The 14018-nt window shown below is 40.1% G+C and overlaps 1 protein-coding gene across 2 annotated transcripts; it reads left to right on the forward strand.

Moving 5' to 3' along the window:
• The first annotated feature begins 5627 nt into the window (after positions 1 to 5627).
• pou4f1 (POU class 4 homeobox 1) lies at positions 5628 to 9527 on the forward strand. 2 transcript variants are annotated; one of them, XM_073027566.1, is made up of 3 exons: positions 5628 to 5752; positions 6418 to 6548; positions 6924 to 9527. In XM_073027566.1, exons 2-3 carry the CDS (start codon positions 6426 to 6428, stop codon positions 7920 to 7922), a joined length of 1122 nt encoding a protein of 373 aa, XP_072883667.1. In that variant the 5' UTR covers positions 5628 to 5752; positions 6418 to 6425; the 3' UTR covers positions 7923 to 9527. The 2 variants fall into 2 exon arrangements, 1 of the variants encoding a protein (XP_072883667.1); XR_012096129.1 differs by lacking the exon at positions 5628 to 5752 and having other exon boundaries at positions 6240 to 6548; positions 6924 to 8187; positions 9029 to 9527.
• The last annotated feature ends 4491 nt before the right edge of the window (positions 9528 to 14018 follow it).

Here is a 14018-nt window from a genome sequence, read left to right on the forward strand (position 1 = left end):
AATATTGTAGACACATAAAAGGAAATACAATATTTCGATTTTCGCTGTGCTTGGCTGTTTATCTGTGTGCCACTTTACATTAGATCATAAACTTCTGACAACAAACGCTAAGAAATGCTTCACCTTATCGTTGGCACTTCATTATCCCATTAGCTCATAACACTAACAGATCAATGCTGTCTCGGCCATGCACAGAACTTTTTAACAAATTAATTAATCCTAATGAATTAACGCTTCATTTATTTAAACGCGCCACAGTTCATGAATTAAAATTTCATGGAGTGATTAAAGGCTTGTAAAGGATGCATGATTTCGTTAGAAATTTCTAATAAATCAGATCAGACGCGGGACAAGACAGCGACTTCTCAGACCTTGCTGCCAGTGCTACAGTGGTCTCGAATTTCAAAGATGATATTTGCGAGCGGTAATTAGGTAACAATGCAAGATGCTCTAAATATAAAGGGAACATTGGCATCCAGAACCCAAGCAGGCATGCTCTTATCTCCAACCCTGAAGGGGTTCTGCAGCAAGCCCTGGGATGGAGAGCACAATTAAGGCTTTCAATATTTAATATTACATCGTTACACACTTTGAATGAAACCATAATTACTACCCGCCGTCCGCAGACACTTGGCTGTTCTTTGCTAATCTAAAGAACTGATTTATGTGAATGTATAAACAATATCGCTTCATAATCTGTCCCATGCTTTTATATACTAACAGTACAAAATAATTTAATAAAATTAAATAAATGCTAATTATGGTAATTAAACAAATCAACCACCAATTTTAATATTTCGTGTCAGACTGGTTACTTTTTATATAAATTATATCTTTGTTTTCCGCTTAATTGAGGTCAGACTTTTAAGTTTGAGTGTAAGAACAATCTCAAACAGGCATTAGGTGGGCCCCAGACTGATTCTGAATTGGTCTGTTTAACGGGTGTGTTACACTTCTGAAATCAGCACCCTGCGCCTTGGATGCACCCCGAGTCCATGAAGCTAACCCTAAATAGATCACCATTTGTGGGAAATTAGTGCTGCTGCTGCATTGACCTAATGAATTAGTTTACATCATTTTTGAAAAAGTGAATGCCGGCATTTTGATCTTAGGTTTTATATGCCATTTGTGACGTTGCAAATCGCGATAATACTTTGTGATCGCTATTGAGAAGCGGAACACTAATTCCGAACAGCAAAGGCGCACATTCAAGATTTCATTGTTGCAAGTCTCAATAATCTAATCGTGCATTCGTTTCTTGAGATGTTCGTAGCTAAGAAAAGCGCAGTTCTCGCCCAGCAGTATATAAATCACATGATAACACCTTAGCATCAGAAGCGTTTCATTGTATCTAGCGTTACAGCACCATCAAATTCCCGAATCACAGTCTCCTATTTGTGGAAGATCTCTATTGAAGAATTATTCAGAACTAGTTGTGCCTCATTAAAAATAATTCAAAATAGTATCGACCCTAGGAGTGCAATCACACATTCCTGTACATAATTCTCAACAGAATACTGAACCACTGGCAATTCCAGTAGGAGCCGAGCGTTCGTCATTATGTATGCGCGTCTTTGTGGGAAGAAATTCTACAGTCCCACAGGATCAAAAGAGAATATTATTGCTCCAACTAAAGATATTGGTGATTGCAATAGGTGACTCACAAAGACTCGCCACGCACGTCTCCCACACCCAATTAAAGAGAGAATTACATTAAATATTGCACTCATTTCCTGTTTCAAAAGCTTATAAAACTGGTAATTTTAAACCTGCTTTCAGTATTTCCGGAGTAATGTTGTAGCCAGAGTAGAATTACATCTCCTTATTCCAGAAGTTCTTTAGTTCATGCATTTATTTTAATAGATAGAAGTTCTTTTTGAAAGGCTCTGCTTTACTGGGCATCGCATCAGAAAAAAATATATATATACTAGCCTGACTCTAATTGCTGTTCGGGCCCATAACATTATTTGCTCAAAGAATGCGCATAAATGTAAATTAATTAGACCCACGCGAACATGCCGAGCTACATTAAACTGTAGTTCACTAGCAAGTGTGTATATTGCGTCTTGTATAATTTCCTCTGCGCTATCCAACAGTACAGTAATCTAAATCTCATTGATCACTGCCCTTCTTATCGTACTTCAGTGTATGGTGCAGGTAGCAAATATGTTTAAAAGATAAAATACATTCATGGCCCTGGATGCTAAAATTGATAAGCAATTAGCAGCAAGCTGATCGCTCCTATTTGCATTAAAATACAGGCAACCTCGAATTTTACAAGGATTGTGTCACAGACTACCGAATAAACTACTCCACAGAAGCGTGTTGGTACAGTTCCACCCCGCCCCCGATGTTGCTTGCTCATTGTTAAACAGTTACGTTGTTGTAAGGGGTGGGGCACAAAACCAGTCAATTATCTTCGAAAGATCTATTTTGAAAAGTGGCCCTGGAATGTAAACATGAATCTCACCACTTTCAAGTTTATAAACTTGTTTCATCATGTTTCGTATTAAATTATATTGATAAGGCAAATGTCAATAGTCAATTGAATGTAGCAAAACGCCCGAAAACAATTTATACAATCGATATCACACACTTAAATACTGCATTTCAAAATAATCAAACCAGCCTCTGCCTGCAAAACAGAGAACATGGTTTAACTCTCTCGATTAAACTTTGGATGTAGCCCAAAAATTAACATTTTCTTCGTATACTCCTTTTACCTTTTCGTAAAACATTTCCATGCAGTGCTTATTGCGATGAAACGCGAAGATAAAATATTTAAAACATAGGACTTCAGTTCAGACTTTCTTTTTCAAACAGTGTTTCTGGAATTTGTTACAGATTACACTCAGAAATACTGTTAATAAATTGAAGAGTTGTAATTGCAGCGAAGTTTCTAGTCTGGCGCTCAGCATAGTTGACGAGTCTTTTTAATCACTTGTTAAAAAGTTCTGCTCCGTTATATCTACTTCACTGTAATTGGTGAAACTATATCAACTAACGCAACTGCATACACATTCAGAAAAAAAAATCCTTGCACCACATTGTTCTATATTTCTTATATGTACAGTTCCGTTCTCCAAGTTGTCACAGCTAATGGCGTTTTGTCTTGAAAGGTACAGTAATCATTAGGTGGAAAACTTCTGTGTGGGAATTTTACGATCGAAGAATCTCCTTTTATTTGCTTATTTTGAAAGTCATGGTGGACTTTAAAAGTCTTGTTTGCAGAAATGTGGAGAATATATAAAAAGCAACAACCAAGAACATATACTGTGGTACACCAAGCCCTTCTTACACGTCATGGTTAACATGTGGTTCTCGAGATCAAACCACCAAGTAACGTCCTGCTGTCGCAAACCAGCGGAAGAAACTGTTCCTGTCCTCTGCTGGATAGAGAACACAATGACGCGATTTTCAGCTGAGTGGTTTGACTCTTAATTGCAGTTATGACTGCTTTCTTCATTACTTACTGGCATGCATATTTACTCCATTTGAAATCCCGCCATTTTCCAATTTTGCTTCAGTTCATAGAAAATCGCGGACTGACAAAATTAATTGCCGACATCGCTGCCTTTAAAATGTCACAGTTGATGAAGGGTTAATGTTCAATACGTTTCCTGTCTTGTTCTTTATCATTAATAATCAATGAGGGTGGGAAATAAAGTTGGTATCAAACTCTCGCCGTAGGATGTTAAAATTGTTTTCTCGAACTGCTGTTACTTAGCCATCACGTCCATTTGAAACCTATGTCGAGGATTTATTTCAACCAAAATACATTTTGATGGTTAAGAAACATTTCACTGGAATCGAGTGTTGGTGGCCTTGCAGACATAAAAGTCAAGGACACAGAAGCCAATCTTTAAGTCATTTTTAATTATTCAGATATAAATTATTTTACTGTGTTTTAAAATTATAAAAACTGACCACAAGTACCGATTAACCAGCACCTTATTGCTTAGATAACATCGTCACTAATATACTGCCGAGTACCAGTTTCTGGTACAGACCAACGGGTCGGTCAGATCACCCAGCATGTTGTGATTTCCTAGCGTTGGTATTTTTTAATCAATAACGTTTGTTTCTGATTGCATTTTATATTAAGTGTAAAATAACATTAACGCTGCTGATCAATGTAGTGATTAGATTCAATATTATGCATTGGATCTATTATAATGGGCATATTGGAGTAGGAAAAATCTGATTAAATCGACTACCCTTGAGAATAATGAGCGGTAATAACCTATTAACAGATTACTATTATTGGTCATTGCCTTCGTGCCTCAACGCTTTCGGTGATCTGCTACAAAACTTTATATTTGTTTTTGGTTCCGCTCAGAGATAATCTTCTCATGCTACATTATGAATATGTCAAACGCCGGCAGTGCTCCTGTTATACGTTTTCCACCCACTTACCCATTGGAGCAATGCAGAACTTACACAGAATTAAGTTTACATTCATAGTATAGAATTAAAGCATGAACAAAAAATACAGATTAGGATGAAAAATGTAACCGGATATTGTTGTTAAAGTCATCATACTGCGAATCTACACGAGATTAAAAAAAACTCTTTATCATAAATTATTCAGTAAGGTGGATCACTGGAAATTATTCCGCAAAATCACATTCTACGCTCCTACATGTGTTGGAAGTATAAAATCTGTATCTACAACGGCAGGTTTTTAAACAATTTTGCGAAATAACTACTTCTACAAACTTTTCCAAGGATTTTTAAAAGATGAGCATCAAGGTTTGAATTTTGTGGATGCCTGGTATGGTGCTAGAGGCAAATACATTAGAGGCTTTTAAGAGACGCTTGGATAGGCATATAGATGTGAGGAAGATGTGGGCGGGATATGGACATCCTGTAGGTAGGAGGAATTAGTATTTGACTGTTTTTGATTTGCTTTTTAGCTGGATCGGCACAACACTGTGGGCTGAATGGCCTGTTCCTGTGCTGTACTGGCCTATGTTCTAACAGTTGTTTTGTATGAACATAACGGAGACTATAGCCACCTTCTGGTCCATCATTTTTGTTCATTAGAATTAATGATAAGTACACATTTACGATAGTTAAAGAGACCACTTGAAAAAGAACACATTCATTATTAATCTAAACCAGAGAAGTCTGCAGACAGGATTGTACTAACTATATGACCAGTGCCCATTCTAAAATAGTATATAGTTTTGGAATATATGTTCTCGCGAGATGGAAAATACACGATGTAACAGCATTACAAATTGCATGGGGAAAATAACATGAAAAACTGTACGGTCTCTTCTATGGTATATATTAAAAAAAGTTAAAGGAGCATGTCCAATTAAATTTATACAGGCAAACGGAGAAATTCATACCGTGGCGTAGTTAAGAAATTCTCTTGTATCAGGGTTTGAACCACTACTCCATGAAGGCACGTGGAAAGTGCGCGTGCGCACTGCTTGCCTGTTCTCCCAGTAGTGATAGCAATATTTATTCACCGGCCACCGATATCCTTTGAACTACCAGAAGGTATAAAGCTCAAGGAGAATGTCCCGTCCTCTCGATTCCTTTTGCTGCAAATGCTTCCTGTTGAGGCAGAGACAGCTGTTCCCGAATGCATTAAATCAGATAACTGCTGTATGATTATAACTTCGGATCACTTCAACAGGAGCCTGGACATCTTTCTGAAACGCTTCCAACACTCACATCAATATGCCTGGGCATCGGTTCGATGTTTAATGTTTTCGACGACTTTACAAGTCAACAGACTGTATGTGACTCATGGTACAACTATTTGCAACTGGCTTCTGCGTTGCAATTGTATGCAGTTGTTTTGCACGTGCTTGCGCTCAGACGCTGGAACAGAAGTTGTGCGATGGGATGTGTAGTTTTCTTCCTCAGCTTGCAGCAGGAATGGGGGGGGGGGGGGGGTTGCGGGACGTTTTGTCCATCACAGTGACCCATACGCCGGCTCTGGAGAGGCGGAGCAGACGCACGCATGCGCGGTCGGGAGGACTGGTCGGGAGACCAGGTGCGGCCCTCGCGTTGTCTCTCACTCTCACTCTCTCTCCACACCCCCCCCCCCCCCTCCAACCCCACTACCTCGCGATATCCGGTTCTCAGGCTCTGGGCTTGGAGGGGGTGGGGGAGTTGGAAGGGAGCTAATCTCGCGCGAACGCGGAGGGGATGGGACGAGACTCGGGAGCAGGTGTAAGCGCCTTATCTGTCTAGTCCAGCAGTAATAGGGAGACAGCAGTGAGTGAGAGAGTGGTGCACACAGCCAGGGTGTGCAGGCGGCATACCGGCCTGCCAATTCATATTTCTTTACATTAAAACAATCATAAATGCATGTATAAATATATATACTCAGAACTTTTACTTTCTTTGAAATACTGTTACAGCCTCATTTCCTCTCTCTGGCATCCTTATGTACAGTGTTCAAAATGATGTCCATGAACAGCAAGCAGCCAGCTTTCGGCATGCATCATACCCTACCTGAGCACAAGTACACTTCTCTGCACTCCAGTTCGGAAGCAATAAGGAGAGCCTGCCTGCCAGCGCCGCCGGTATGTAGCTACCTCCCTTTCTGTGTGTCTGTCGTGAGTGCGAGCTAAATGACGCTGCGTTGGGCATATGCTGCTTAAAAATGTGTTGCTTTTACCCACGCAAGCCACCATCTCTCTGCCTAACAGAGCCTGCAACTTAAAGCTCCGTTTGATTTTGGGTTTGAGTGCTAAATTTCCGACGTACAAAACTGCAATTCAACTTCTTAAATTTTGGCTTAGAGTTAGTTCTCCGTATGCATTTTTTAACATTGCAATTCGGCTCCCCGATTTCTGAAGGTTTTAAGTAATGTTTTTAAGTGTTAAGTGACAGTATTCCCTGTTGAGAATTGGTTTGTTGATCATGTATTTTCTGGCCTCTCTGTCTCTTTCTGGTAGCAACTGCAGAGTAATATCTTCGCCAGCCTGGATGAAACTCTACTGGCCCGCGCCGAGGCTCTGGCCGCCGTGGATATCGCCGTGTCCCAGGGCAAGAGCCACCCTTTCAAGCCGGATGCCACGTACCACACCATGAACAGTGTGCCATGCACTACTACCTCGACCGCGCCGCTGCCGCACCCGTCCGCTTTGTCCTCGCACCATCACCACCACCACCATCACCACCACCAGCCTCACCAGACGCTGGACCCGGGAGAACTTCTCGACCACCTGAGCACCTCGTCGCTGAGCTTAGCCGGGGCCATGGCCGGGGCCGGAGCCGGCAGCGGAGAAGGAGGGGTGGTCCCCACCTCGTCTCACTCTCACCCGGCGCACATGCACGGCCTTGGTCATCTCAGCAGCCCGCACCCCCATCACCCACATCATCACCCGCACCACCAGAGCGCCCTGAACATGACCCCGCACCCTCACGGGCTGGCGGCTCACGGCGTTGCCCCGGGCATGCCAGCCCTCAACGACGTGGACGCTGACCCGCGGGAGCTGGAAGCCTTCGCCGAGCGCTTCAAGCAGAGGCGGATCAAGCTGGGCGTGACCCAGGCCGACGTGGGCTCGGCCCTGGCCAACCTGAAGATCCCGGGTGTGGGCTCCCTCAGCCAGAGCACCATCTGCAGGTTCGAGTCGCTGACCCTGTCCCATAACAACATGATCGCGCTCAAGCCCATCCTGCAGGCTTGGCTGGAGGAGGCGGAGGGTGCCCACCGTGAGAAACTCAGCAAGCCCGACCTCTTCAACGGTGGCGAGAAGAAGCGCAAAAGGACATCGATCGCTGCCCCGGAGAAGCGCTCCTTGGAGGCTTACTTCGCCGTGCAACCTCGCCCGTCCTCTGAAAAGATCGCGGCCATCGCCGAGAAACTGGACCTGAAAAAGAACGTGGTGAGGGTATGGTTTTGCAATCAAAGACAGAAGCAGAAACGAATGAAATTTTCCGCCAACCACTAGCCGCAAGCGGCAGTGGGGGGGATAACCCTTTGCTTGGCTGACTTAGTTTAGCGGCGGACAATTGCTGAGGGAGGGTCGCCCAAGGAACAGTTGTTCCTCCCCATTGACTCGAGACTTGGGTCCAGGACTGTGTGTAGCGGAGCGAGCGGAGGTTTGCAAAGGCAGAAACGCGTTTAACGACGACCATGCCAAAATCGCCGGTTTTCGAGACACCGTGATGTTTATGTTATTTTTTCACGTTATTGGCGAAGTATGCAAATCACAGGTAAATCAGATCGCCCAGTTGCTAGATAAAACTGCGGGATACGAGTCAGCTTGACCCCTATCTTGTTAAGAAGGCAACATCTGAAGGAAAGTTGATTGTTGTTCAGTCACTACAGTGTTATTTCACCCCGTCTTTACAGTATTTTGTTGAAGCTGTGATTCGTTTCCTTTTTACTCGTTTACATTTACCACATCACGCGTTTTGGTTACTCTCCAGCCCAGCGAATCTGATGCATTTTGAGATTGTCTTTCTGACTCTCATAAGGCAATTGCTTCAGCTAAATACAATGTATGTAAAACAACCTCAGGCAGATCTGACAACTGCAGCGATAATGGTCTTGTGACTCTTTACATTCGAGTATAAGTTAAGGGCACTATAAGAATATAGTTTCCCCAAGTACAGCATTCATTCAAGGGAAACAACGGCACAGGCGTGCAATGTGGATAATCTGACTTGATTTGCTGTTTGAAACAGTATTTATTCAGATCAAGTTATAGCGTCATTACTATTTATTTTGGATTCTTAAAAAAAGAGAAAAAAGATACAAAAATAATCACACAATTGACATTTTACAGTGATAATCGTTTCCAAAGGTCTGCATGCTGAGCAAATCACCTTTTTCGTGAAATGTTACGGGCGTTAGCTGTCGGCACTCCGTTTTGGTAATTGCACTAAAATTTGTTGCAGAATTTAGTATATTGTAACTGGTTGGAAAACATGTTAGTGTATTATGGTTTACGATCAAAATTTCAAGCGATGCTTGCATCGAAGCTTGATACAGGACTACCAAAAGTTTGCGCATAAAATATTCACACTAAATTATTGATTCTGTTTTGGGTAGGAATATCTCCTTTATGGGCATCTAAAATACGTGCGCAGAGGCAAAATAACTGCATGAGCCTGAGGATGGATACCGAATTTGGCGCCTATGGATTCGATACAAAAAAAAATGTTTTATTACCCGTTTGCAGCGCAAACATTCTATGCATTGGAACTGAAATGAACACTATAGAGTAGCTTGATAGACCTTGTGGATAGTGTGATTTCACTGTTAACTGCCTGTTTTCACTAGACACAACATTCCGACCCTGTTTATAATTGTACATAGGTGTTTATTGTAAATAACTTTATAATTTGCGCACATGTGTGTTTACAAACCGCAGCCACGTGTGCATCATACATAGAAATGTCTCACTTTAAGTCAATCCCTGTCCAATGTATATTTGCCAAGCTTTCTCCTGAATTGTGTTTTTTAAAATTTATTTACTTATTTATTTAAATTATTTCTGTAAGCCAAATACAACAGGGAGATGTGTCTTCGCACATTTACTAATAAAGAAAAAAACAAGGGAAACGGTTGTCTGTTTATAGGTGTATATTTCTTTGCTTAATTCCGGTAAAACTTGAACTCAGATGAAATCAAAACCAAAAGGTTGAAGACATCGGCTTAAAACATTGATCTTCCAAGAAGCAGCTCCCTAAATTTGATGTCCGTTGTATAAATCTCGACAATATATCAAATCAGCAAAGGGGAACATGCAATTGAAATTGGGGGCCGTTTAAATTAATTTCTGTTTGAATTTCCGAATTATGCATTGAACCAATATTTCCATACGGAAATCGTTTCCAGAAGTTGACAAGATTTATTTTTTAGATTAGTCTCCGTATGGGACACCCGAGTTTTGCATTTGTGATCAACGAAAAGTGAAAGGCCCTGCGTACTTTCCACCACCGTGTTATACGTTTCCTGTCGTCACGCTTGCAGCGTATAGGGACATTATTAAGCACGTTTGTGATGCCACCTACTGAACTAGTGAAACGCTTTTCAGTTTGGGTCTCAGCTGGAACCGTTTTAGGTTAACTTTTGGGTTCCGATAATTTTTTTTTTGCCACTAAAATAGAGGAGACGAGCGCACTAGAGTAAACACGAATGGCTCGGACTTCATAGGACGGCTTTTTGAAAATGCAAATATTGGAAATGAAGTCTCCGAAGTGCACTATGAGTCCACTTCCTGCAACGCAATTGTGTTGCAATCATTATTTATGAATAACAGGGAAAATGAAATAAGCGCGTTGCTATCGTGCATTTATACAATTAAATCGCATCTCTTTAACTCGCCCCCTAACTCCAAATAATCATTTCATAATCATGATGGACATAGTATCAAGCCAAAATTAAACGAAAACGCACGATTAATAATATATAATACTTTCCCCCAATTTATTATATACCGAAAATAAACGCATTATCTGTTTAATTATAAAGCAGTTAAAAAATGTTTCCTGCCTTAATTCTATTCTAAGCAATATGCCTCCTTCACGAAAAACGAGAACAGAACGCTTTGTGAAATCTGAAGTTTCTTCTCCGCGGATACGATGAGATCAACTTCTAAATGTTGTGATCTTGCCTTTCCGCGGGGTGTAAAGAAATGCATTGCTGCAGACACTGATCTATGTTTCAGTAAGCATAGAAAAAGTTGCAAATAACAACAGGTCACAACCCACAAGGAATAAAGTGAGAATTGTGGAATTCGCATGTAACACTTGTTCGGCAATTGGTTTCAACTTATATTAAACCATCATAAATGAATAATAGACATTCACTGCCATGATCCTATTGATTTTCTCCCTGGCTGATACCTTGGCTAATTTCTCTACTGCTCCAACAAGCTAAACGCACCAGAGTTGCAAAGTAAGCGAGGTTTATAGCAGAAACCATGGACGCTGCCTGAGGAAACCTTATTTTACATTACTGTTGAAACAAATCCCTTCAATTGCAGATTAGCCGCTGACGTGGTCACGTGAGCGTTTGTTCTGCCATTAAATTGTTTTTAATACTATTAGCTCTTGAATTTAAAATTGACAATTGGCATAATTCCCGAGTAAAGCACAATATTTTTATGATAGAGTAATTTCCTGGGAGTTTAATAAGACTGCATATCATAATTATTTTAAATTGAAAATGCTTTGCATATGCAAGATGGACTTAAATTTTGTAATCATGCAAAACATACGTAGGACATATAACTATTAATAACTAAATTCATTGTTTTCTAGTTATAATTATAGTACTGAATCTGCAGGATATCTCTCTGATCCGAGTAAGCGCTTGTATATTTTCTTTTTTTTTAATTTGTAGCGCCAGATCTTTCTTACAAATGTAATTGCAAAGCTCTCTAAATAATTGATGTTGGGAGATTCGACAAATTAATAACGCGAACGATGACAAGAGCCTAATTAAAACTTTGGTAATTGTTGTCACGACAAGCTTTGTTGTGTGGCACAGTGCAAAACCTTTCTTTGAAAAGAAAATCTGCTTTGATAAAATAACTGTCCCAGTAGGTTTTTAAGCACTTTGAACTTCATTTAATTTACAATAATTTTATAATTACATTTAAGAACAGATTCATTTCCTTCAGTTTCTCAGCGACTTCTCGCCTTGGTTTGACGTCAAAGATTTAAACCATAATGTACCGAATTTGGCGTTAAATATATGCCGGGCATTTTCCCGTCCAAAATATCAAATTTCTCTTCTCACTCCCCTATTTCTCTCTCAATCCCCTTTGCAAACACAAACTGAAAAAAAAATTAAATAGGAAAAAATGCGCGATAAACATTGTAGATACACATTGATTTTAAGAGGCGGTGGCAGCTATTATATCTATATATATTTAAAAACCGGCCAGTAAGCAAGACCGCAGATCAACATAAATAGAAATTCACCGCACATATACTCAATTGTTGAAGGTTTGATTTGTCCCGGGGTTACTCTCAGAAAAGAACTCGACGTAATTACTTTGACTTTCTGCAATAATTCTAAATATTTGTAAGTTGCTGCTTTTTTTTTTGAAAGAAGCAGCCTGGCTGCAACACTTTAAAGATCGATTGCGCAAAATTTTAGATCGCCTTTGCCATTACCAGGTGAATATCACAGATAAAACATGACACCGATTATTCCCTTGTAAAAGTAATAACCGCTCTGAATCAATTCAAGTCTATGAACCCACTTGCTAGTCATCACTACAGTGAATTTTTACAGCTTTTATATGCTGACAGTCAAGATTCCGAAGTGGCTTTGTTGAAGCAAAGGAAATGTAAAATCAACACTAGATGGCAGTGTCAGAGGTCACCCCAGAGAGGACCACCTACAAATGGGTTAACAATTGTGCCAGGCATACCCATTATTTACCCTAAAACTCTTTCATGCCAGTACACTTATATTTACTCAGTTATATTCCTTACAATATTATTGCTTCTTAATTTTATATTGACTTGACACGTTGTGGCTTTGTAAGAGGGATTAACTACATTGGAAACACGAGGGTTCATTTTACACCTACTCACTATTTGATCAGTCTAAGGGAAATTCATTTACACAACGAATTCTCAGGCAGTCAGGTACTGACCATAAACATTTAATGAAGCCTGAGACCTCTGTGTCCCGGGACTGTGTCAGAATAATTTAACTGTAACATTAGCATGACTTTTTCAACATCAAAGAGGTGATTACAGATTATGGGAGTTTTTTTTCGGGGGGGGGGGGGGGACATGCAAAAGAGTAACGTCTCAGATCCTTTCCTGTGTGTTTCAGCCAAATTGTTGGGATCTCTTACTTTAAATACAGCATATTTCATGAATATTGACATCTCGGCAGTTTCTCTCTCAATAAATGGATTCAGTCCATACCGAAATAATGCGCGTTAAAAATGTTAAATATAGTTAATGCAATATTAATCGCCTTTGCTGATATAAAATGGAATATTTTCAGACAGCAATCGGATATTTTCTTATCAGTGAGCTGATGAAAAGAGCCGCAGCTGAAGTTATTCCTCGACAAAATATTATATTTATAGCTATTGCCTGACATTTGCCTGCCAAGAAAGAATCACGTTTATGCGGTAAGGACATTTACTTTGTCTTAAATATCTCCTCTAGATCTTGAGCAACTGGGTATTCTTCTGCAAACTAGTCATTTGATATGCTGTTGCCGTGCGATTTCTTTTAAAATAAAATTCAATAAAACGATTCACTGTGACTTGATAGACAGGCCATTTCATCAAATAAATCCCAGTGCCAGACAACGCTGCAGAAACAGGGCAAAAATTCAAGATGCTAGTGAGTTTAAATGTCTATGGAAGTGCGGGCATGGTCGCATCTAAGTTTGAAATCGTAAACTCCGATAAAGAAGCAACTTTACAAATGATTTCTGCGTGCTTTACCCGCAGTGGAGGCGAGGGTCAGCGAAGAAAGGGGAGACCAAACGCTACGGCTTAAGTTGCAAAATTTTAGCAGTAACTACTGGTTAGTGAAAATGAGCGACAGAGTTTACAGAAAAGTTTTCAAACTTTATTTTTGAGAATTGTGATGAGATATAATTTAAATTATTCTGTGATCCTTCAGGGAATAGTTAAGCCGACTGGTGTCATACACCTGCAGTATAATATATAGCTAAAATATCTATTTTATAATCCAGTAAACGACATAAAAACGAATACATTACCTCGTCATACTCTATCTTGAAACATTAGACAAGGACCTGCATTTCATTTCCAGTCCTCCCCCATTTTCCCTTTGTAATTACCATGGCACACCGTTGCCACCTAAAATTTATTGTCTTTCTTTGGTGAAAATCGAAATGATCTGTTTTTTTAAAAACTGGTTCTAATAACGATATGGCTGTAACATTGAAGAAAAAATGTTAAAGCTAAATGTTGAAGTTATATTAAGGCATATCTGAAACTGGATAATTTCGCCCTCATTGAAAATTCTACAGCAGGAAGCCCTTGAGAAGCTTTTTTTTTAGTTTTTGCTTTGCTTTGAATATTATTGGC

The sequence above is a fragment of the Hemitrygon akajei genome, chromosome 2 (assembly GCF_048418815.1).
Source record: "Hemitrygon akajei chromosome 2, sHemAka1.3, whole genome shotgun sequence".
Lineage (NCBI taxonomy): Eukaryota > Metazoa > Chordata > Chondrichthyes > Myliobatiformes > Dasyatidae > Hemitrygon > Hemitrygon akajei.